General features: G+C 41.5%; 1 protein-coding gene across 1 annotated transcript in view; it reads right to left on the bottom strand.

The window, feature by feature from the left end:
• Positions 1 to 18,666: 18,666 nt before the first annotated feature.
• The window catches only part of LOC134207949 (forkhead box protein P1-B), a 30,203-nt gene continuing 22,365 nt past the window's right edge, over positions 18,667 to 26,504 (bottom strand). Inside the window, exon 4 of the mRNA XM_062684042.1 lies at positions 18,667 to 19,292. Within this exon, the coding sequence (XP_062540026.1) occupies positions 18,942 to 19,292 (351 nt within the window). The 3' untranslated portion in view covers positions 18,667 to 18,941. The remainder of the gene's footprint in view (positions 19,293 to 26,504) is intronic.

Raw genomic sequence — 26,504 nt, 5'->3', positions numbered from 1 at the left:
TGGCATGGAAAAAAATCCTTTTCTCAGCAATTTCTTCTTCTTCTTCTTCTTTTTGGCATTACATCACACTGGCACAGAGCCGCCTCGCAGCTTAGTGTTCATTAAGCACTTCCACAGTTATTAACTGCGAGGTTTCTAAGCCAGGTTACCATTTTTGCATTCGTATATCATGAGGCTAGCACGATGATACTTTTATGCCCAGGGAAGTCGAGACAATTTCCAATCGCGTGACTCGCGTGAAATTCTCGGAGTGTTTTTCTTCATTAGAAGTTTTTTTCACTCGTTTTTAAAAAACGCGTTTTGTGCCCTGTGACAGGGAAGCAGCACACCCTGGCCGAGACCTCCGGTGTGTCTGTTAAAGGCACTTCCGGCTACGACAACCTGCCGGATCGCAAGTCGCAACCCTTCCAAAAGCTGCATCATCGCCAGCAGCAGAAAGTGCGGCAATCATCTTGCTAGCGAAGCCCCCATCCCCATCGTAGCAGCCAATACGACGACAAAAGCCTGCCTGCAGAGGAGTCGCCATCGACGCTGGTACGCTACCTACCTACAAAAAGCTGTTACTGTCGGTAAATATCTCGTCTGTTGTTCTCGGTCTCTCGCTGCGAGTCTCGCATCTTGTGAATTGGTAGTTTAATTGGCAAGTGGAACTGTGAACTGGTAGTAAATTGGCAAGTAGAACTATACTAAAAGTTCATCAGATAAAGGTTATTTTTTTCTCGTTATGTTTTTTTTGTTAATTTTTTTTTTGTTATATTTTTTTTCGTTGTTTTTTTTTCTCGCTATATATTTTTTCTTTACATTTTTTTTCTCTTCCGTTATATTTTTTCGTTATTTTTTTTCTCGTTATATTTTTTTTTTCGTTATTTTTTTTTCTTTTCATTTTTTATTAATTGTCCCACTCACTTTTCCATTTACCCGCCATTTTTTTTTCTTTTTTTTTTCTTTGACGAGTTGGGTTATTAACAGCAGCTAGTATTACAAGCTACAACGCGGAGACTGCCCCTTATTACAGCACGTTTTCCCGCTTTTCTCCTTTTCGTTTTTGGAATAACCGCAATATTCTGCGTGTTCTTTGTTTCGATATTAGAATCATTTTATTTTTCGTTGCGGTGATCATTCTCCGCAATGGAAACTGATGACAAAGGCGGGGGTGATTCGCGATTCGAAATTTCGGACGATGATTACATTCCATCCCCGGAATATGAGCAATTTAATGAAACCGGTTCAACTTCCGTTGAAACTGTTTTGCTCAAACCGGTAAATGTTCAAGTCAACAACTGAAATTCTCATGGGACTTTTAACCTGCCTTCTCATGAGCCTATGAATACTAACCAGACAAGTGGATCAACACCCCCGCCTAAAAGCCTACCCGCCTGGATCTAAGGGCCCATTTATGGTTTTCTTTCGGCCCAAAGGTAAATCGCTAAACAAATTTCGAATCGAAAAAAATCGTTTCAGGGCATTATTGAAGTGAAATCCTTAAGCCGAAATAAGTTGCGAGTCACTGTAAGTGATCGTGAACAGGCCAACAGAATTGCTGCCTTCGTGCTCTTTTGATTGGAATATCACGTATACATCGCAAGCAGTGAAGTCGAGATAGCAGGAGTGGTCACCGAGCCGTTTCTGTGCTGACATCAAGACTGGTACTGGGGGGTTTAAAAATCGAGCGGTCCCAACAGTTCAGATTCTTGATGTCAGACAAATGAACTACGTGTCAGAAGATGGCACCAAAAAACCGTCTGATTCGTATCGTGTGACTTTTTCTGGTTCTGCCCTTCCTGACTACCTTGTTCCAGGGAAACTTCGATTACCAGTGCGCCTCTATATACCGACCGTAATGCACTGTAAAAGTGCCAGCAGATTGGTCACACAGAGACCTACTGCTGCAATAAACCACGGTGTAGCAAATGCGGTGAGCAGCATGCCGAGGGTCTCTGCAGTAATCAACCGAAATGTACCTGCTGTGGCGAAGCTCCGCATGAACTCACTGCGTGTGCTCGGTATATAGGCTAGATGTACCAGTTGTGGCTATAGCACCAGTTGTCGCACTAGTGCTTTATATGCCAAATGACCAATCAAATCACCGCAAACCAAGTTCATATCGATAAAGCATATTCATATGATACGATAAAACCTTTGATCTCCTCCAAAACAAGCAGAGCATAATTGTAAAAATTGATTTTGCCTAATTTTTGACGTCCTTTGCACCAGTTGTCGCACTAGTGGTCCCTATTTGGCCAGTCCCATAAGAAAACAATGGGATTTGCCAAATAAGGAACCAAAATTAAAAATAGTGCCACAACTGGTGCATGCGTTCCTATTATGGATTAATCAATTTTGATGATTATAACCAATTTTATTGTGGTTTTCACAGCTGTTCTAAGGAGCAGGAAGTAAAACCTTTCGCTTGATATATAAAGTCCACCCACATGCCTTTTACTTATTTTTAAAAAAATAGTTGTTCTTATGTATGGCGACAATTGGTACACCCACCCTAGAGAGGGAGAAACATCAAATCCGGTCAATAAAACAGCGGTCAAGGCGATCCTATGCAGAAATGCTGAAGACGCTTGCCCCAGCCGCTGTTTCATCAACCCGTTCTATCGCCAGCTCAAATGTCTTCTCTTCCCTGCCCTTAGATGATCAAGGCTCAGACTCTGGGGACGGTGAAGAATACACTGTCATCGAAACAGGGACAAAAAGAAAGCGAGCAAGATGCAGGCGACAGCACCAACACGCTTCTCAAAATGTTCCTGTCGTTGAACAAAGTACTCGACCTTCCCCTGCAAAATTAGCAAGTGGTGGGAAACTCCAAAAAATGTCTTCTATTGGGTTCAAGTTTGCGGCTGGCAATTTCCCGCCACTTCCGGGAACATCTAAAGCCCCAGCTGTTCCAGTTTTTTGCCCAGAAAGTTTACATCAGCAACAAAATCATCAGGTGGTTCAACATAACCATGTTGAAGTACCTGACAAAATGACTCTTTCTGGGATTGTGGATTTCATCTTCAATACACTAGAAATCTCTCCCGCAGTGTGAAACATTATCAACATGATAATCTCACTGGTGAAACCCTTATTGAAATAATTGATCTCAAAATGGCCTGTTCTTGATTCAATCTTATCCCTCGATGGCTAATTTAACCAACGAGGTCGGGGATAAGATCGTAGTCCTGCAGTGGAACTGTAGGAGTATTTTTAAAAACCTGGATCCGTTTAAGTTTTTAGTTCACAGCTCATGCTGTGACGTATTTGCTCTTAGTGAAACATGGCTTTCTCCAGACAAAGTTCTCTCTTTCCACGACTTCAACATTATTCGCTTAGATCGAGGAGATGGATATGGAGGGGTGCTCTTGGGGATCAACAAGCTCCACTCCTTTTACAGAATAGATCTTCCCTCGATGACAGGCACCGAGGTAGTCGCATGTCATGTCACCATACGAGGGAAAAGCCTCAGCATAGCCTCTGTGTATATACCGCCGAATGCTTATATGCGACGCAGAGATCTTAACGCAATCTGCTGTGCTATGCCTGAGCCACGGTTGATTCTAGGAGACTTTAACTCACACGGTACGGCCTGGGGGGAACTTACCGATGACAACCGTTCTTCGTTGATTTACGACATGTGCGACTACTTCAACATGACATATTTAAATAACGGAGAAGCAACACGTGTGGCAGTAGAATTGACCTCTCAATCTGTTCGATTTCACTAACATTGGATTGTTCGTGGAAAGTAATTCAAGATCCCCATGGTAGTGATCACTTGCCTATCGAAATCTCAATCACCAATGGATCGTGTCAGTCTCGCCAGATCGAATATCAGTTTCTCTCCGGGCTAATCCTAGACAGCGCAGTTCAATCACAACGTCGATCAATACCGGGATCTCAAATACGTCGGCGTCCACCTTCTCCTCTTTGGTGGGATGAAGAGTGTACCAAAGTCTATCGGGAAAAGTCCGACGCGTTTAAGGACTATCGAAAGCGTGGTACTCGAGATAATTACGATCGTTATGTCTCTCTTGAACGTAAGTTTAAGAGTCTCGCAAATGCTAAGAAACGCGGTTATTGGCGCCATTTTGTTGATGGTCTTTCGCGCGAAACGTCGATGACAACACTTTGGGCCGTCGGGAGAAGAATGCGTAACGCGTCATCGATTAACGAAGATAGGGAAAGTTCTTCCCGATGGATCTTCGCTTTCGCCAAAAAAGTGTGTCCGGATTCCGTCCCAATTCAACGGTTCGCACGCGAAGCATCCTCCGGTCGACACGAGGTGGACGCCCCATTTTCGATGGTTGATTTCTCACTTGCTCTCCTTTCATGTAATAATACCGCTCCAGGAATGGACAGAATTAAATTCAATTTGCTTAAAAACCTCCCAGACGTCGCGAGAAGGCGCATGTTGAACTTATTTAATCAATTCGTGGAAAGCAACATTGTTCCGGATGAATGGAGACAAGTGAGGGTGATCGCTATCAAGAAACCCGATAAACCTGCTTCGGATCATAACTCGTACCGTCCAATCGCGATGTTGTCGTGTATACGGAAGCTGTTAGAGAAGATGATTCTCAATCGGCTCGACAGATGGGTCGAATCAAATGGCTTTCTATCAGATACCGTCAACTGGGGGGAAGATGATCATTGAGGTGAAGATGATAATTTGATGTGTCAGTCAAAAGTGCCAAATTTTTTTATGAAACGGTAGTCAAAAATATTCTCCGTTCAAGTAATGTTACCGCTAGGTAGAAATCCGAGTTTTTCGATTATAATCATGAAAATGTATTTTGTGGAAGAAAGAGAGAGATAGTCATAAATGACACTATTTTCATTTCAAATATTGACTTCGTAGACTTCTTTACGTAGTAAATTCAACATTCATACAAATAACCTAGTGTATTTTGACTACTAGGTCATAATGATTTTAGTAGAGCTGTCTTGATCAACTTCACCCCAAACCAGATTACTCAAAAACTGTGTGATAATTTAATTTATTTTAATAAATGCGAATGCATTTCAGAAAACTAAAGTTGTTGATTATTGCAACGTATAGCAGTACATGTTTTGAAAATATTTGTTTGGATTTAAAATGTAAACACACATTGTTATTGCATGTTTTGTCTTAAAAATGATCATCTTCCCCCCAGTTGACGGTACTCAATTTGGATTCCGCAGAGGCAAGGGAACGAACGACTGTCTTGCGTTGCTTACTACAGAAATCCAACTGGCCTATTCTCAAAAAGAACCAATGGGTTCAGTTTTCTTGGACATTAAGGAGGCTTTTGACTCAGTTTGCGCTGACGTCCTTTCAGACAAACTCCACGAGTGTGGGCTTTCACCAACACTAAATAACTATTTGTACAACTTGTTGTCTGAGAAACATATGAGCTTTTCTCATGGAAACTCAACAACTTCAAGAATTAGTTACATGGGTCTCCCCCAGGGCTCATGTTTAAGTCCCCTTCTTTACAATTTTTATGTTAGAGACATCGATGGATGTCTTGTGGAAAATTGCTCGTTAAGACTGCTTGCGGATGACGCTGTTGTCTCCTTTACAGGAACAGGGGCGGGCGATCTGCAAGGACCATTGCAAGATACTCTGGACAATTTGTCTACTTGGGCTTTGAAGCTGGGTATCGAATTCTCTCCGGAGAAAACTGAGCTGATTGTCTTTTCTAGGAAGCATACGCCAGCAAAATTAAAGCTTCATCTTAGGGGTAAGAAAATCTCTCAAGGCATTTCACATAAATACTTAGGGGTCTGGTTCGACTCGGATGGCACCTGGGGAATGCACATTAGACATCTGTATCAGAAATGCCAACAAAGAATCAACTTCATGCGGACAGTTACCGGTACGTGGTGGGGAGCTCACCCAGAAGATCTGATAAAGCTATATCGTACAACGATTTTGTCGGTTATTGAATACGGGAGTTTTTTGTTTCCAAGCCGCCGCGAAAACTCATATTTTGAAGCTCGAATGCATTCAATATCGCTGTCTCCGCATCGCGTTAGGCTGTATGAACTCGACTCATACAATGAGTTTAAAGGTACTCGCAGGAGTACTTCCTTTATCAGATCACATCGCGGAATTATCGTTTAGATTCCTCATTCGGTGTGAGGATTTAAATCCATTGGTAATTGAAAATTTTGAGAAGCTAATCGAACGAAACTTCCAATCAAAATTTATAACACTATACTACTGGTACATGAGCCTGGAGATTGGCCCTTCTTCGAATGTTCCCAATCGTGGTTGCTTCTTAGACTCCTCCAGTTCTTCTGTAGTTTTTGATCTGACCATGAGAGAAGAAATCCATGGAATTCCAGATCCACTCCGAATGGAGTGTATACCACCAATTTTCACAAGTAAATACAGCCATGTCACTTGCGTCAACAAGTTTTTCACCGACGGGTCAAAAATAAATGAATCCACTGGATTTGGTGTCTTCAACGTATTGCATAGCGCCGCTCGAAAACTTCAAAATCCTTGTTCCGTATACGTTCCGTATACTACGCATTAGAGCGAATTGCCTCTCTTCCCTCTGATCAATACTTCATTTTTACGGATAGTCTCAGCTCAATAGAGGCTATACGTTTAATGAGGCCGGTACAGCACTCACCGTATTTCCTGAGCGAAATACGATCCATATTGAGTGCTCTATCGAATCGCTTTTACACTATCACTTTGGTATGGGTCCCTTCACATTGCTCGATCCCGGGTAATGAGAGAGCGGACTCACTTGCCAAGGTGGGCGCTATGGAAGGTGATATATACGAGCGTCAAATCGCCTTTAATGATTTTTTTTCAATTTCTCGTCAGCAAGCCTTGCTCAGTTGGCAACGAAAATGGGATGAAGGAGATTTGGGTAGGTGGTTACATTCCATTCTCCCGCAGGTTTCGAAAAGACCTTGGTTCAAGGGGTTGGACCTTAGTCGAGACTTTATTAAGGTAATGTGTCGGCTAATGTCCAACCACTACTCACTAAACGCGCATTCCTATCGAGTAGGGCTCGCAGACAGCAATCGATGCGGTTGTGGGGCAGGCTATCAGGACATCAATCACGTTGTCTGGAACTGTCCCGAATACGGTATTGCCAGGTCCGATTTATATGCATCCCTCCGGGCCCGAGGGAAACCAGTAAATGAGGACATTAGAGATGTGTTGGGAAAGCTTGATCTTGACTACATGGCCCTTGTTCACAATTTTTTGAAGCGCATCAATGTCATTGTTTAATTCCCTCTCCCCATTCGTAGGGCCATGTCCACCTTGTTTTCTCCCACTCCGCTCGGTAGAAAAGTTTTGCTTGTATCATTACAGTTTGTCCCTATTTTGCACCACACCAATCATCATGGAAAGACTGCACCAACGTTACTTATGGACACTAATATAACCCCAAGGCCCTATCCCACCCAATTTTTTTTTATGTATGTACTCCTTAACCTCGACCAAGCTGCGAGTTTTTCGGTTCCCCAATATACTAACATACGAGCATAAGAAGCAAAAGCTGAAATTGTAATAAAATTTCAATTGACTTTCGGCTCCGTTATGCCTTCGAGCGCTTGAGCCTTCAAATAAACGGTAATTAAAAAAAAAAAAAATTTCCAATCCGAAAATTGCCTAGACCGGCACCGGGAATCGAACCCGGCCACCTCCATCATGGTCTTGCTTTGTAGCCGCGCGTCTTACCGCACGGCTAAGGAGGGCCCTTCTCAGCAATTTAATGATTGTAAAATATAAATTCGTCGACAGATGTTATAATACATAATGCAGAATGACCTCATAGATTCCCTGTGATTGTTAGGCCTCTTTGGAAGTACCTGGTGCCTGGTTCCCTGGGGGAAGTGGCCACTTACCATCCCAATCGAAACAAGGTCTTATGACGTTTCAAACTTCACGATTTTGCAATGCCAGTGCATTTCTGGTCATTTCAGTCATTATATTTCTGTCTCTGTCCATCTGGCCATGTCCCCGGACCAGGTACCCTCGGGGAAGTGGCCACTTATCGATCCGAATCAAACAATGTCATGCGACGTATCAAACTTCATAATTTTACAATACCAGTTCATTTCTGGCAATTTCGTTTATTTTCTGTCTATGTCCATCTGACCATGTCCCCGGATCAGGTGCCCTGGGGGAAGTGGACACTTATCGATCCGAACCAAACAACGTCATGCGACGTTTTAAACTTCAGGATTTTACAATACCATTTCTTTGCTGGCAATTTAGTGTATTTTCTATCTGTGCCCATCTGGCCATGCCCCGGACCAGATGCCCTAGGGGAAGTGACTGCTTATCGATCCGAATCGAACAATTTCATGCGAAGTACCAAACTTAATGATTTTGCAATATCAGTTCCCTGCTGTTTTTTTATAATGATATTTTTATGTGTGTATTTATGTGTGATCAGGTGCTCTGGTAGTCACCCACTTATCGTTTCCCGAGGAAGTTCCAATGAATTTACCGACGAGATTCAATAATTTCTCAAGGGATATGCAAAGAATTTCCTGAGGGAGTTCCAAAGAAGATTATGTTTTTCCCGTAGATATTCAAAAGCATTCCCGGGGAAGTTCTCACAAAATTCGCGAGGGAATTCCCAATGAATGTTTTAAAAAAAATTCCTGATGAAATCCCAAGATTTCCCAAGAAAATTGCGAAGAATTGCTCAAATTAATTTCGCAAAATGTCTGGAGAAAATTCCTTAGTATTTCGCGAGAGATTTCCTTTAAATAACTCGGAAAAATCCTTAGAATAATGAGAAACCATTTAAAAACTAATAATTCATTCACTAGTTCAGTTTATTCATTCATACTAGTCAATCACGGAGTAGCATCTACGAAATGTACTGTCACCAATCTCAAGCTCAAGTTGAGTTTATTCATTCATTTATTTAGACTGCCCTTCCAGCTTTCGCTATCTTCAGGATACTGAGGCCTCATTGCGCATCTTCTTTCGATTACTCTTTCGTATGACAGTTTGCATGGTTTCTTTGTTTCGAGTCTAGGTGCGCAATGCCGCCCCTGGGTTCGCCGTAGAGTTGACCGAGCTCGTGGTTCATCCTTCGCCGCCACACACCGTTCTCTTGCACACCGCTAAAGATGGTCCTAAGCACTCTACTCTCAAATAGTCCGAATTGCAAGTCCTCTCCGAGCGTGGTTCAAGTTTTATGTCCGTATGAGCGTTCTGTACATGGTACATACGGGCGTGAATCTTTTTTTCCGCCCACTAGCATGTACTTTGTCTTCGAGGCATTCACCAACAGTCCAACTTTTGTTGCTTCACGTTTGAGGCGGGTGTACAGTTCTGCCACCTTTGTAAATGTTTGTCCAACAATGTCCATATCATCCGCAAAACAAATAAAGTGACTGGATTTGTTGAAAATCGTACCCTAGCTGCTACACCCGGCCCTCCGTGATGTTGAACAACAGGCACAAAGCTTCATCGTCTTGTCATCGTCCCCGGCGGGATTCGAACGAACTGGAGTTTCCACCCGAAACCTTACACAGCTTTTGAAACCATCCACCGTTGCTTTGATCAGTCTTGTAAGCTTCCCAAGAAAGATGTTTTCGTCCATAATTTTCTATAGCTCTACTGTCGGGGGGTGCTTGGTGGCCTTGTGTCACTGCTTCTGTCTCATAAGCAGGAGATTAAGGGTTTGATCCCTGGCCCTTTCTAATTTCCTATTAGATAATTTCATTAATCATATAATTCAATCTCTTTGCAAATCAAATTCTCATTGCTAGCAAGTATGATTCTAAATATAGAATTGTTATAAAAAGCTGCCTGTTACTTAGTAGCAGTAAATAAAATGTAAAAATAGATTGGTATTCATTTGTACACGCCTACGAATGCTATATACGGTCGCTACGCTCGTGCAGGCCTCAAACAGCTACGAATGTGTGAGGTTGTTGTGCGAGTAGCGATGATGTGGTAGACGTGTGCGTGGTATTATAATCCAATAGTATTCAAATTCTAATTGCCAATGCCATTAGAATTAATTTGAATACTTTCTCATTATTCTAGTACTTCTAATTCTCATTCATTATATTTCGAAAATGAATTCAGATAATATATCCCTTCATACTAACACAATATCCTATCCTAAGACGATCGTGGAGATGTAGAGGTATACTCGGTCTCTAGTAGCAACGAGAGTTGAACTAATAATCCTTCCGTAATTGCCGTAGTTGACTTAGTAAAATGCAATGAATTTCCGAAATTTGCCCATTGAGAATGATAGCTAAACCCAAGCTCCATTCAATTGGTTCCCTGTGCAATTTTGCAAGTTCTAGTCAATCACGGAGTAGCAACTACGAATTGTACGGTTATCCTGCTCATGCTCATGCTCATAATTTTCTATAGCTCTACTGTCGTATGCCGCCTTGAAATCGATAAACAGATGGTGCGTTGGGACCTGGTTTAGTTTATACAGGTACTACCCTAGCAGAACAATTCACGTTGATTTAGTTGCAATAACTCATATATGACCAAATTTGGTCTTATACAAGTATTCCAAAGTAGTGGATTTTTGTTTGTCGAGTGAGAGCGGTTCTTTCCAGAATGGAAGTGGACAGAAAAGTATATCTTTTTGACGGGAGTAATTTCGCTAATTGGAGCTTCCGAATGGAGGTCCATTTGGAAGAGCTCGGGCTCCTTCCGTGCATCGAACAAGAAGCAGATCCCGAGCAACACACATGTTGTAAATCAGTCTATTATACTCATATAAGACTAAATTTGGTCATATATGAGTTATATCAACATAATCAACGTGAATTGTGCTGCTAGGGATGATGTGCCGGAATATCGTGTTGTTGCAACAGATACAGCTGAAGAGAAGTTGAAGAAAGAAAAATTATTGGCAGAAAGAAGAGTGAAAGAAGTTAAGTGCAAATCAGTCCTGATAAGGAACATAGCGGATTCGCAGCTTGAATATGTCAAGCAGAAGCGAACGCCTGTGGAAATCTGGGGGGCTTTGCAAAATGCTTTCGCTCGGAAAGGTATTTCGGGTCAATTTTTCTTGCTTAAGAAGTTGTCTGCAATGAAATACGATGAAGGCGGACCGATGGAGGAGCATTTGCTGGTGTTCGATAGAATAGTGCGCGATTTGCATTCGGCGGGCATAAAGTTGGATGAGCGTTTGATTGTATTTTATTTGCTCCAAACGATGCCGCGGTCTTACGGTCAGCTGGTGACAGTGCTCGAGACTCTTTCGGATGACCAGTGTACGTTTGATTTTGTACGGGCGCGATTGTTGAACGAAAGTGTGAAGCGAGCAAATAGTGATGATGCGCAAGTGGATGAGCCCACTGCTTTCGCCCGTAAATCGTTCGGGAAACATGACAGCCGACATAAAAGCAACAGGAAGCTAAAGTGTTTTTCTTGTGGACAACTCGGACATAAACGAGCGGAATGTACAAGTCGGAAGGATCAAGGGTACGAGAGAGAGAATAAGAAGAGTGTAAATAAGGGAAAAGCTCATGTCAGCGAAAAAGCTTTCGTTAGTAGTCTGGTTAGTGGTTGTTCGGATGGCAATGTAAACGACTCGCGGAACAGTGCTGTATCGTGGATTTTGGACTCCGGTGCATCCGACCACATGGTGGGGACGACGGATTGGTTACGCGATGTGAAGCTATTGGACGAACCAGTGTTTATAAAAGTTGCGTCCGGACAAGTGCTTGAGTGCAAACATGCTGGTACTGTGGACATGGTGTCGAACCTTGGTAGAAAGAAACAAAAGTGTGTTGTGCATGATGTTCTTTATGTCCCGGGACTCAGATACAACTTGTTCTCGATAAGGCGGGTGGGTCTGCTGGGAATGGAAGTTGTTTTCGGGAAGAACAGTGCAGTGATAAAGCGAAATGGCGAAGTCGTTTGTGTGGCCAAACGAACGGGCTGCTTATATGAGCTGGACGCGAAAGTGTGTAAGACAAAGGAACAGAAAGCCTTTATGAGTGAAAAGTCCATGAGTGATGAAGAGTTGTGGCATCGGCGGTATGGCCACATAGGGAGAAGTGGACTAACGAAGCTGGTACGTGAAAACATGGTAAAAGGTATAGTGTTGAAGAAAGGTGAAATTCCAGAAGGCAAGCTGTGTGAACCTTGCTTGAAAGGAAAGCAGACACGACGACCCTTCATAGAGATGCCCTTGTCTAGGAGTGCACGTCCTCTGGAGCTGATTCACAGCGACGTTTGTGGAGGTATGAAGCCAGCTGCATGGAACGGTAAGCGTTATTATGTCTCTTTTACCGACGATTTTACCCATTTTTCGGCCGTGTACATTCTAAGTACCAATGATGAGGTGCACGATGCTTTTGTGACTTTTGCGGCTATGGCAGAGTCGCATTTTGACAGCACAATATCGCGGCTCAGATGTGACAATGGGGGCGAGTACGTAGGGGACAAATTTCGTGATTTCTGCCGTTTGAAGGGCATACAGCCTGAGTACACCGTTCCGTACACACCGCAACAGAACGGCGTGAGCGAGCGGCTTAATCGGACGATTATGGACAAAGCAAGGGCAATGATAGAGGATGCAGGGATGGCGAAGAACATGTGGTGCGAGGCGGTTTTGACAGCTGTGTACATCATCAACCGTAGCCCATCAGCAGCATTGCCGAGTGGAAAGACGCCCTATGAGATGTGGTACAGCCACAAACCTGATGTCTCCAAGTTCCGGATTTTCGGTAGTAAGGCTTACTGTTTCGTACCGAAAGAAAAACGAAACAAGGTGGAAGCGCGCAGTAAACTGTGTTTCTTTGTCGGATACGGAGTGAATGGTTATCGTCTGTGGGACGGCCGAAAGATATTCATCGGTCGCGACGTTGCTGTTGATGAATCTGCTGAACTATCGAGTGGAGGAGGGGCTACTTCTGTAGAGGCACAGGATAATGAAACTGTCGAGTTGGCTGGACCGATGCGTGTGGATTCGGAAGTTTATTCTTCCAATCCGGAGCCTGTGTTTAATGTTGTAAATCCAGAGATTGCTGAGCAGAATTACGATCCTGATCATCATCCGTGCGAGTTTCTGGACGTGATTGAAAATGAGGTATACGGAGACTGCGAAGATGGCAACGGTCTGGAAGAGCAAGATCCCTTGGAAACCCGTCGGAGTGAACGTAAACGTAACATGCCAACAAGACTTAAGGACTATTTTTGTATCGCTTTCGCGCTAAACGCAGAAAGTTACGTTGATAATCTTCCAACCACGATCGAAGATTTACGTGAGCGGGATGATTGGCCTGAGTGTTAAGTAGCTATCGACGAAGAGCTCAAATCCTTGGCCGACAACGACACTTGGCATCTGGTGGACCTTCCGAAAGGACGGAAGCCAGTCGATTGCAAGTGGGTGTTCCGTCTGAAAACCAACCCGGACGGTTCTATTCAAAAGAGGAAAGCTAGGCTGGTAGCTAAAGGTTTCACCCAGCGCTATGGCTATGATTTTCATGAAACGTATGCCCCTGTGATCAAGATGTCAACTGTGCGGATGATGCTAGCTTTAGCAAACCACCATAATTTGCGGATTTGCGGAGGGGAATCGTGTATGTAAACTAAACAAATCCATCTATGGGCTGAAGCATTCTTCCAAGACCTGGAATGATAGATTCGACGAATTCGTGAAACAAATTGGATTCCAGCGCTGTATGGAAGACAGTTGTTTGTATGTTCGCCAAGGAAGATCCGGACCTGTGTACCTTGTGTTATACGTTGATGATGCTCTTATCATGCCAAAGAATCTGCAGCAAGTTGAAACAGTGAAGAGGCTACTGCTACGAGAGTTTCGCATGGAAGATTTGGGAGAAGCTCAGATGTTTCTGGGAATTCGGATCGAGCGAGACGTCAGGAATGGAATCATGAAACTTAGCCATCCCGGTTACACCGAGGCCGTCCTTAGGCGATTCGGCATGGAAGCATGCAAACCAGTTTCAACTCCCATGGTCCCAAATCTACAGCTTTATAGGTCATCGGACGAAGAGAAACTTGACAAGCCTTACCGGGAATTGATAGGTTGCCTCACTTACCTGATGGTAACCACTCGTCCTGACATTAGTGCTGCTGTGACTTATTTCAGTCAATTCCAGTGCAATCCTTCCCAGGAGCATTGGTCTCAGGTGAAAAGGATATTACGATTTTTAAGAGGAACGACGCAACATGGATTGGTGTATAAGAGACAACAATCGGCTAAGCAGATAGCTGGTTATGCAGATGCCAATTGGGCTACTGACCCCAATGATCGTCACTCTGTATCTGGATACGTATTCCAAATATATGGTGCAACTACGTCTTGGAGTACACGTAAGCAAAGAACTATTGCTCTGTCGTCTACCGAATCAGAGTGTAGCGCTTTGTAACCTGCTAAATTGCTTACATTAGAAATTTACCTAAATTTACTGTACATATTATATAGAATTAATGATCCATAAAATTCCTACTTACTATTTACATAAAAATACTTCTTCTTATAATTGCTATATAATATGAAAGTTTACAACTAGGATTGAACTTAAATCTAAGGGAATTGAACTAAAATGAAATAAATAAATATTAAACAAATATCGAAAATGAAAAAATCGGAAAAACTTCTTGCCCATCCCTATTCCTATCCGTAACCCCCATAACGTATCACTGACATCTGCGCTGTCAAGCGTCCGTCCACCACCACTATCGTTATCGTTGACCAACACACGCACGAAACCACAGCTAGAAGCAGCGAAACGACGTGGGACCAGCTCTCTAAGAAGTGAACCGCCATCATAAACGGATTGTAGTCCGCGTTTTTCACCCAAGTTTACACTTAGTTTCTCCAGAACCATGTTACGGACCGTCTCCAGATTCTGGGAACGAAAACTTTATGAATTTCTGGATCCAACAATACCAGGAGCATAAAAATTCGTGGATATTTGACCAAGTTAGAGTAGATTGAAGGAAAAAAAAGTTACTGAAAAAATAGGTCGGTACAGTAAAGGTTAACGACGATATTTGAAATTCCGAATTGATAATGAACTAAACGATATATTGCTGCGATAAAAATGTAAACACTAGCTGTTACTCGCGCGGCGGTGACATGCTGATCGGTGTGAGAAATGGGCTGCAGAGTTTATCAATCAACTTTACCGAAAATGGAAAATTGGAACAAATCGTCGTCAGAATAACATTTTGCTTATTTGTGCCATCTACCTACCACCCAACAGTGAATCGACTCTGTATCAACAACAAGCTGCTTGTGTGCAGAATCTTCTTGACCGCTGCTATCACCCCTCTGCACAAATCTGGTAGCATTTCCAATGTGGAATACTATCGGAGTATATCGATCCTAAAAATTGCTTTTCAAAACTTTCGAGAGCCTGGTCTACGACGCGCTTTACCCGAAGATAAATCATATTATTTCTGAACACCAACATGGTTTTGTGAAAAAAGATCTACTACGATCAATCTCATGTCATTCTTTGGTTAATGCCCTCGAGAATCGGGTACAAGTCGAAGCCATCTACATTGACATCACCAAAGCGTTTGATCGAATGCCGAATTTATTGACCGTTGATAAATTCGACAGAATGGGCCTACCCACCTTGGCTGACTCGATATATTCCTAACTAGCTGAGCGTAGAGTGTACGTGCGCATTAACGGAACCCTCTCGGACTCTCGTCACTCGGACTCGTCACTCAGGTTCACTCATATTCGTGCTTTTTGTGAATGATCTCTACACCTCAATAAATCCCCTAGAGCGATGTTCGCTGATGACTTGAAATTCTTTCGAGTGGTGTCTTTGGTAAAATGCTCTGCCCTCCAAGCTGGCATCGATGCATTCGTAAACTGGTGCACGCCAAATGAAATGGACATCAAAGTCAAAAAAATGCAACGTAATATCGTTTGGTAGATCGAGCAGTCCGTCTGTCGTCGATTATAATATGTCTGCCGCCAGTATCACAAGAATCAGCACCGTCAAGGAGCTTGGCGTCCAGCTCGATTCCAGGCTCAACTTCAATTTGCACATCACTACAACAACCGCCAAGGCGTATGTAATGCTCGGATTTATAAAACGAAATGCTCAGGAGTTTGAAAATATAAACTGCTTGAAAACTCACTGCTGTGCCCTGGTCCGCAGTACACTGGACTACGCTGTCCTCGTGTGGGCTCCTTATCATGTAGTGCAGAGTAATCGTATCGAGCAAATTCATCGAAATTTCATTCGATTTGCGCTTCGTCGACTACCGTGGAATGACCCCGTCCGCCTTCCTCAATATGAGCATTGAGCATCGCTGTGGATTTATTCATTTGTCATCTCTGGCTAGCAGGAGAATCCTTCTTCAATGGTTGTTCGTGTTCGATATCCTGTCCCACAATATTGAATGTCCGACGCTGCTGAGTAATGCTAACATCAACGCTCCTGCGAGATCAAACCGCCATACAGATTTCCTACGTCTTCAAGCACACCGCACCGTTTTTGGACAAAATAACCCGTTTGATATTTGTTGATCACGTTTTAATGAAGTGTATGTTTATTTTGATTATAATGTGTGTGTTTTAAGGTCACTCCTGGCAGAATCCAAGTTCCTAAGTGCTCGCGTTTTCATGGGCACACCACTCGATACGGAGGCGGCGGACAACTGTCATTTTTGTTGATTCAGCTTTGCTGCGTCGCAGCAAGCGTGAAAAAATAAAAATGACAGTTGTGCGTTGCTTCTGTATCGAGTGATGTACTCCCGAGAAAGCGAGCACTTTGAAACTTGGATTCTGTCAGGAGTGACCTTACACTAGTATAATTAGCGTGTAGTATCTGTCTGTACAGGGGCCCTCCTTAGCCGTTCGGCTAGACGCGAGGCTATAGAGCAAGACCATACTGAGGGTGGCTGGGTTCGATTCCCGGTGCCGGTCTAGGCAATTTTCGGATTGGAAATTGTCTCGACTTCCCTGGGCATAAAAGTATCATCGTGCTAGCCTCATGATATACGAATGCAAAAATGGAAACTTGGCTTAGAAACCTCGCAGTTAATAACTGTGGAAGTGCTTAATGAACACTAAGCTACGAGGCGGCTCTGTCCCAGTGTGGGGATGTAATGCCAATAAGAAGAAGAAGAAGAAGATCTGTCTGTACAAGTAAAACAAATAAAATATAAAAAATAAACCATATATCGGTTGAGGCGGTGCGGTGTGGCCTGTTCCTGAGTTAGTAAAGTGTACGCCTTCTGATTGCTATAAACATTTTGTTTTTGACGAATTGGGCGGAATTCTCGGTTTTACAACGCTTCTGGGACTTATCATATTGATTTCCTCGTACAAAAATCCTTTTTTTTTAATGATGAAAAAACTTCAAATTCCCCAGTTCCAAAATATGCGAGCAATCCTTAGCTCTTCCTTTGTCTAACCCAGGAGGAAATAGGAAATAATTTCATCTGCATTCTGGAAGAACTTTTCAACTTTTCAAGATGATTTACAACCATGAACTGGAGGAAAGTACACTGTTGCAAAAATGTGAGTTTCACCATCAATATGCGTTTTACCCACATCTTCCGACTGGAGCACGAGCAGGAGCACGAAGCACAGTGATTTGGGAATAAGTTCCTTAGCTAGCACCGGTCCAAATGTCCAATTGGGAGATGATGAACTGTCTTGACTAGAGTTCAGTTTTTCTCCTCGATGAAAATTTATGCCACGGGTTTCAACTGGTGCCGAAAACATGGCTTTTGCTGCTGCAAGCAGATCCTTATCCGGAGAGAGAAATCCAGTACGATTGTGATTTGCTAGGATTTGTGGTTTTGTGATTCTGTCTGCAGTGATAATCTCCAGGTGTACCGTTACGGAAGGATGTGCTGTAAGTAAGTGCAGCGAATGGCCATATTCTTAGAGGCGGCTGTCGTTCTGACGTTCCCACTGCGCGTAGAATGCGTCCTTATCATCATCAGTGCTTCCGAAGTGTGGGCTATGAACGTTGATTATGCTAAAGTTGAAGAACCGACCTTTGATTCTCCTGCACATTCTCTCATTGATCGACCACCATCAGATCACGCGCCTTTGCATATCGCCCATCAGTATGAAAGCAAGGAATCTCACGTAACCAACTACAGTGAGAACATTCCATTGGTGCCGCGCTGGTAGATGGTATGCTCCTTTTCTTTCTGAGAGTCTGTGTCTTATATTAACAATGACACGTGTGTTTCCTATGTTAGGGGTTATTGATCACAGGAGCATAATCAAGAAATACTGAATTAGGACAGTTGACCATTTTGATAAGTCATTCGAGGTATTTTGAAAAATTGAAAAAACTTATCACTTGCATTTAGTCCGAACAATGGTAGAAAACATTGAGAATCACTGAACCTCGCTGATGGAAAACGAAAGATGAATAGAGTAACTGATGGGGGGGATCCTTGAAGCAACGCAGCGAAAGCAAAATGAAATGATTTTGCATTTGTGGGGTTCGGTTTCCTTCGCAGCTTTAGGATAAGCATTCGCCGCTATGCTCACTCAGTGGTCAATTTGAATATTGATGAGGATGGTTACGGTACGAAATTGTGAGCAATTTGAGTGCGGATTGAATTTCTGGTGAGTTCTCTTCACACAGAGCAATCACCCATTGGATCTGGTTTCAACGCTTTGTATCTGGTTTCAATTCTTGGAACATAAACGGATGGAATTTTCTCTTAAACTGAAGAAGCATTTTGGTTTTGGTTGATTTATTTAACTCAATTGTTTCTACCTGAAATTGAAATTCATAAACTCGAGTGGTGATTCCTGGAAAATGCGACGAAGACTGTGTTGTGCTGGGAAAATGTAAAAGAAATTTCAACAAATGGTAAATATGATGTGATTGGTATACAATTGCACCGTTGACGCTCGTTTCGAAATATAACCATTGTAACATTTTACCCCCATTCAATTATGACGCATTACCCTATTCTACATGATTTCAACCTAAAATGTTTCAATAACAATCATCTGTCAAACAATTAATTACCGTCTGCCGAACTCTTTCTTCGGCGATCGAAGCAGGCCAACACCGGCCCCGCTCGCCCCACCGTCGTCATAGCAAAGCGCGCCCACCGTATGATGGTGCATCAGTGGGGGCGGAGTGGCTCCCGATCCTGACGGCATTGCACCGGCTGGGCCCTCCGGGTTTCCATCGGCGCCGGTGCCGGCCGCGGCCGTATCCAACGACATCGTGATGTCGTACTTGCGAGGCCTCCCCCGGGACAGGTGGCGCCGCTTCAGAAACTCGTTATCGTCCACCATCCAGAACGAGCCGAAATCGTCCTCGTACCGGACGAAACATTTGTGCAGCGACAGATTCGTCCGGATTGCATTCTGGAAAGGGTTGGGCATTTGGGTTGTGCATATGGGGGTACGGGGAAGATCGTATGTTTTGGAAAATGTTGACAGATTATTTATAGCAATAGATAAGAGAGTTGAATTGCATGGCGGAATCGTCATAGAATAATTCTATTATAGTGTCAACATGATTTGATTCAAAATCGGAACTATTAAACAAAGAATGTTTGTTATGTGTAAAGTGTTGAATTAATTATCACTGGTCGACAATAAATTGCATTTTTGCGTGACTGCACGTTCAGATAAGTTAAAATACTAAGTTATTACGATAATCTAAGTTATTACGATATCTGAATGTCCCCATGAGTGTTTTTCAGGCAAAAATGGGCCTCCCAGAGGAAACGATAGGTAGGGATTTTGAAAACTGTTCAGCAGCATATAAGCATAAAAGCATATGGAGACGCATGGTACATTTGTGTGATGATTTATCTTGTGACTAAACTTTTTAGGCAAATTTCATCTCATCCTTTTTATTAAATAAATGAACAAGTGTGCAAGCATTTGCATGGAACTTGTATTATGGGAAACCTGAACCTAATTGCATGTTGGGAAGTACATGTCCTTAGAGAATACTGTGATCAAGAAAACATTAGAATCATGATTTCAAACAGCAGGTTCTCCGGCGTCTTCTAAGCGATTTTCACAATTCTTTCACCGTTGTCTTATCCACCTCATCTAGTTTCCTGTAGTTTTCTAGTTTGTTATGTTTCTAGGAATCCTATTTTTTATGCTAGATCAGCTGGAGTACGGATGCTGTCATTTAAAATGTAGAAAACTTCGATTTACCAAATTCAATATGAGTAAAATTTACCGATTGGAAGAAATTCAAAACAGAAATCATCCAAGCTTGTCCCTGCAAGCTGATGGAAATGTTCTAGGTTCTCCAAATTGTTCTGCAGTCCAGATCATTTGGTCTATCAGGTCAACTACGGCTGGAATCCAATCGAATTAAACTCAGCATGTCCATACAAGTCCCTTGTGTCATTGCGAAATATGTGCAATATGTGCTCTCCAAACTGTCCTGGAATTTAGATCAATTGGTCTACAAGGTCAACTACGCCTGGTACTGAACCAAAATCAGCCTATCATGTCCATACAAGTTCCTTATACCTTTACCTATTATATGCAGTTCGAATAGGTTTGATGCAGATTAATAGGTCCACAAGGTTAGCTACACCTGGTATCCAATCTAAATACACCCAGCATGTCCATACAAGTCCTAAAAAGCTTGCGTTCAATGTGCAGTCCGAATTAGTATGGTATCCAATCGAAAGCAACCCAGCATGCCTAACAAACAGTGTTGGGAAAAGTACAGTAGAACACAATGATTGTCCGAATATTTACATTTTATTCAATTAAATTTCGTGCTCCGTACACATCATACTGTCTTGATGTCCAAAGAATGTGCGATAACATTATCACACTTTTTTCTTCATACGCAGACTGTTTGTTGCTGCTTGAGAGTCTCGTGTGCTTCAACCACACAGTATTTGCATAACCTTTATTTTCCCAACTCGTGTGTAGCGCCGATTTTAGTTTGATACCAGGATTTGATTTTGATTTGAAACCAGGCGTAGTTGACCTGCTAGACCAAATTATGTGAATCCCAGAACAATTTGGAGAACCTATCACATCTGCATCAAACCAATATAAAACGGGTCTTGCAGGAACATGCTGGGTTGATTTCCATTTTAAAGTTCTTCTCAATCGGTAAATTTCACTCATATTGAATTTGGTAAATCGAAATCTTCTAGATTCCAAATGACAGCATGCGTACTCCAGCTGATCTTGCATAAAAAATAGGATCCCTAGAAACATAGCAAACTAGAAAACTACAGCAAACTATATGAGGAGGATAAGACAACCGTAAATAAATTGTGAAAATCGCCTAGAAGACGCCCAGGAACCTGCTGTTTGAAATCATGATTTTAATGTTTTCTTGATCGCAGTATTGGGCATGTTAACCAATTAAATGTAGGTCCCAACATGCAATTAGGTTCAAGTTTCCCATAATACAAATTACATTTAATGCTTGCACACTTGTTCATTTATTAAATAAAATGGATTAGATGAAACTTGCGTTTAGTTTAATTAAGTCACAAGATGAATCATCGCACAAATGTATCATGCGTCTCCATATGCTTGCTTATATGTTGCTTTGGGAGGCCCATTTTTGCCTAAAACATCCTTTGGGACATTCAGATATCGTAATAACTAGAATATCGCAATAACTTAGTATTTCAACTTATTTGAAAATACAAACATGCAAGTGACTTCAACGCCGTTAAAGCGATGATCCTCTTCATACTTTGTGACCAAATAATCTCGGAATTTTCCCAATCAAACAACAAATGCCAGTAAGCAGACGATTTTTGAAGTCGAGAACTACAAATGCAACACATGGTTTTGTCGTCCAGTTATAATTTTGAACGATAAGAAAGAAGTGTATCTTTTTTCGACTACATTTGATTTATGGGACCTAAAGCCTGTCCACGTTAAGTTTCGGACACCCATCATCCAACGCGTTTTTTTTAAATTTTCACAAACACCGAGAAGATCAATTGACATGACAGCTTAAACTCTCCGCTTCATGTGATTCGTTGAGCGTGTTTTCATTCTTGTCCAAAGTGATGAAATAGCAAAAAATCAATTCGACATTGTCACAGTGTCCGAAATTCAACGTGGACAGGCTTTATTTGCTTAATCCGTCCCAATGGACCGAATTACCAGATCGATTTATCTACTCAAAAATATAAATTATATTGCAGGTCTTCTTTAAATTTGAATTTTCTAATTAAGTATTTGACCTCATTTGATTGTTGGAGTCAAATCTTTAAAGTCTACAACTATTCTAAAAATAAAAAAAATAATAAAAAATAACAGAAGTAAGCACTGCAGTGTGAACCGGTCTGATGAATTTGCCGACCCAAAATCGGGCAAATGACAGGCCAGAATGAAATCGCAGCGCTAAAATGCTAAAATGCTATTGTTTTATTTTTTAGAAATACAAATTTCGAATTGTCAAAGCACGTATGAGTTGTATGAAAAAGTTGATTCTAAATTTACAAAAAAAAACTCAAAGGTGCAGCCCAATCGGGTTGTACGCAAAGGTGACGTTGAACTACGTGGCTTTATATAATGTACAGGTTTTCGACTTTTCTGTTCGATTAGAGAAACCAAAGCAAGCGTTTTTCAAGCCCAGGTTGAATCTGTTTTCGTCGTTACGCTTTTTTCAAATGTTGGTCTAGATTCATTCTGCGCTCCTGAGATTGAGTTTGCATAATTATCAAGATGTTGGGGTCAGAGCAAATTAGTACTCATTTTATGATTTCTCAGTCTAAAACCCCGGTGGCTCGTTATAGAAAATCATATCGTGAAAGCTGGGCTGATAATGGCGTTTGGTGGTCTTCCTATGGAGGAAGTCAGAATTGACGCGATAAATAAGTTTGATAATAATTATTATTCCTTCATGTGAGTTGCATCGGACTTTGGACACATAGGAATCTGCAAAAACGAAGAAAGTTTCCAAGAACACATCCACTGCAGCAGTGAAGAAGATTCCGAGCTTCTCTACTGGCATCAAAAGACGTAAGCGAAAAGCTGCCGTCAAACACCCCAAGGTTTTGAGAGAAAACGCACGTGTAAGCTAGCAGAAACGTGCAGCCCTGTAAGTTGCATTAATTTGACTTCTATGCTGGCTTCAGGTCTCCAGTTAGCCTTGCGAACAAAGGTTTAGAAACCGGAGATGGCGAGTTCGATTCTCGATCCAATCTAGAATATTTTCGGGTGGGATACATTCTCGACACCCCGAGCATAGTGTATCCATTGTATTTGTCACAAAAGATATATATTGAATACTCATGCAATATCGGGCATATAAAGCTTTCAATTAATAACTAAAACAATGCTAATAGATTACTTTCAAAAGCAGGCCAAGTTCCAGTTGGAATGTAGTGCTATGGAAGAAAAAGCTTGCGATACACTCACAAGATTGACTGATTCACCGAAACCTAAACTAAATATTATTATTATTGCTAAATTGTTAGCAAGTTTTCAATACTAAATATTATCATACCTAAATATTGTAACACACTGGAGTCGGTTTTTACGCGGAGGATGTGAGCCGCGTAAATTAAAACAACGTAAAAAACCGCGTAAATCCCAAAATGTGTCTAAATGAGCCATGGAAATCCCGAAATTCTAGTGAAAACAAAATTGCATAGAAAGCGAATCATGTACAAAAAACCAAGTAAAAAATGACTTCAATGTACATCGGTTATGAAGCGTTGACTCTTCCTTGATCGAATGGTCCAAGAAAATTGTAAATCCATCGAGAAACGGCTAAGATATTAACGAGCAACCCGAGCAGACGAAAATAGCTCAATAATATCAAATCTTGATAAGATATCAAAATGAGATATGGACATGATTGATATAAGAGATAAAAGATCAGACGACAATATCAAAATTTTGCACTAAAATATCTTGAGGAGATCAACTTATGCTATTTGTAAGAAGTAATCAATATCATGTGCTATTGGCTTGTTCTTATCCATAACATATCTTGATATTGAAATGATATTTCGGTGCAAATTTGTGATATTGTTGCCTGTTCTTTTATCTCTTATATCAATCAAGTCCATATCATGTTTTGTTATTCTGTTCATGGCTTCTGCCCGGGAAAGTCTATCATATTTTCGTAACGTTTTTTGATTTTTCGAAATCGTAAAGTGTACCCCAATATAGAAAAGACAGACGTAGTTCTACGTCAAAATCGAAAATTTGTTGACGGGAAAAGCCAATTTGAAATCGCAGCCCGCAGGCAAACGGGTTAAAGCCTTTTTTGAAAACGAATTTTTAATTATTTATTTATTGATCACCGTCTTCGACTTTTTCTAAGCGGTTGTTTGGAAGTTAAACATCGATATGTTGAAGGTCAGCTTGATAGTGTTACTGTACACGAGTCTGATAGATTGAACGGATGGAATAAAATATTTAGGCTATTGCTGCAATCTATCCTGTTTCTTGAGACGGGGATTTAATTTACGTAATAATTCGTATTCTTAACAGAGAAATATTCATACGTAAAGTAAAAACCCTCATTAATCCACCTAGTGGTGATGATGCCTTTCTCGTGCATTATAAAAATAGTATTTTGGCCATTACTCTTGAGCCCATAGTCCGATCTGGCCAATTTTCAATAGGAAACAATGGTTGAGTATCCTGCTTGGAATACCACTCATACACACAGACATTTCCTCAATTCGTCGAGCTAAGTCGATCGGTATATAGCACTATGGGTCTCCGGGCCTTCTATAAAAAGTTTGTTTCTGGAGCGATCATATAGCCTTTACGTATACTTAGTATACGAGAAAGGCAAAAACGATTGGCTTATCCTTTCCGCCTGAAATATTTGGTACAAAAGTAAGCCAATTGAAAACAAGACAAGAGCCGATTAACCTTTCCATCCATGACGTATATTTTTAAAGACTTTCAACAATTAAAACTTCTGCCACTCGGGTTCAATTGCTTTGTGAAATCAAATCATGAAGTTTGAGGTGTCGCACGACCTGTTTCGAAATAAATTTGTTAATGGCCACTGCTTCCGGGGACAACTAACCCCGACGGATTCTGGACACTGTGGATACAAATTGCATATATTTGGGTCCCCAAATTGCAAAAAAATATGTGCGCGACACGGCGACAAATATGTTCAATATGAAGAATTTCCTCAATGAACTAATAATTGACCCACATCTAATATGAATTAAAAATTAGACAAAGTTGTAGGCCCATTTAACCGCTATAAGTTCGTCATACAACATGAATTGATAGCTACCTTCTGAAAAAAGTTCTGGGAAAATTATACAAACGAATGCAAATGACATTTTACAACACTGGTTGGGACTTCCGAAGTTTTATCTGTCAAACTAATTGATGCGTTGTTTAGCGCATCTTTAGGCGAATCCAGCGCACTACTTCCGAAGTTGGGAAAGTTGCCTGTATCTGGAGAAAAATCCAACTTCGGTATAAAAAGCGGTCTAACTTTGTTCCGGATAGACAATATTTGAATAAATGTCTTCCAACACGTGTACACTTCTACAACGAAAGTATGGAATGATGTATCCGTCGTGAGTGTTCTGAACCTACCCTGTTTTTTAAGTATGCGATAACAATTTTGGTGAACTACCGTTTGTTTGGTCCCGCTTGCTCAGGGGTACCTTATGTTATTATTGAGTTTGTAAATAAACTCGATCACGGTGCGCTTGTATACCGTTATTATAAAATAAAAATGTCCATCAAAACCAACTACAGGGCTAGATTCATGAAGTAATTCTACACCTCTGGACCGATTTTTAAAAAAATCCCTAGGAGGAATCTCGAAAAATCTTGATTTTAAGTTTTTAGCTAAGAAATTTTAAAAGATTCCATATAAGAATCTAAAAATATCACCAAAGAAACCCACAAAAACGTCCAAAAAGGTGTGGTTTTCAATCAGCTTTGCAAGGTTGCTGTCCGGCATGTATTAGCCGTAGAGCTTGGCGAGCTCTTGGTTCACCTTTCGCCACCACACACCATTCTTTGTAGAGCGCCTAAGATGGTCGTATGCACGCGTTGCCGTTATTACAACTATAAATATTTACAACTTACTTATCTTCAACCGTCTAAGACGAATTAAGTACTCGTCGAGTCGAGTCAAGTACGAGACACTGAAGACGACCACACAGTTGTGGTCGAAATACGTATCTGAAAAAATATCGAAAATTAAATAGTGGAATTAAATGGAGAGTACTTAATTCGTCTTAGACGGTTGAATACATTCCACTAAAAGAGCTTTATATATTTTTCTTACTTATCTTACCAAACTGACTTAAGTATGTTTTTGTATGGCTAACTTGTTCGAGTTAAGGTCACTCCTGACGGAATCCAATTTTCAAAGTACTCGCGTTTTCAAGGGCACACCGTTCGATACGGAAGCAACGCACAACTGTCATTTTTATTTTTTCACGCATGCTGCGACGCAGCAAAGCTTTCCATGTTGTAAAATGAAAGGTAAAAATTAATTTTAATTTAGTGTTTATGTTTATAATGGAGAGAAGTAAGACGAGATTTCGTGTAGAATAATACACGGAAGCTTGGAAGTACCCATTAATGGGTATTCTCGTACCCATTTTGAAGAAAAGCGGC

This window comes from Armigeres subalbatus, chromosome 1 (genome assembly GCF_024139115.2).
Source record: "Armigeres subalbatus isolate Guangzhou_Male chromosome 1, GZ_Asu_2, whole genome shotgun sequence".
In the NCBI taxonomy this organism is placed as follows: domain Eukaryota; kingdom Metazoa; phylum Arthropoda; class Insecta; order Diptera; family Culicidae; genus Armigeres; species Armigeres subalbatus.
This window is presented reverse-complemented; position numbering and strand designations above follow the sequence as displayed.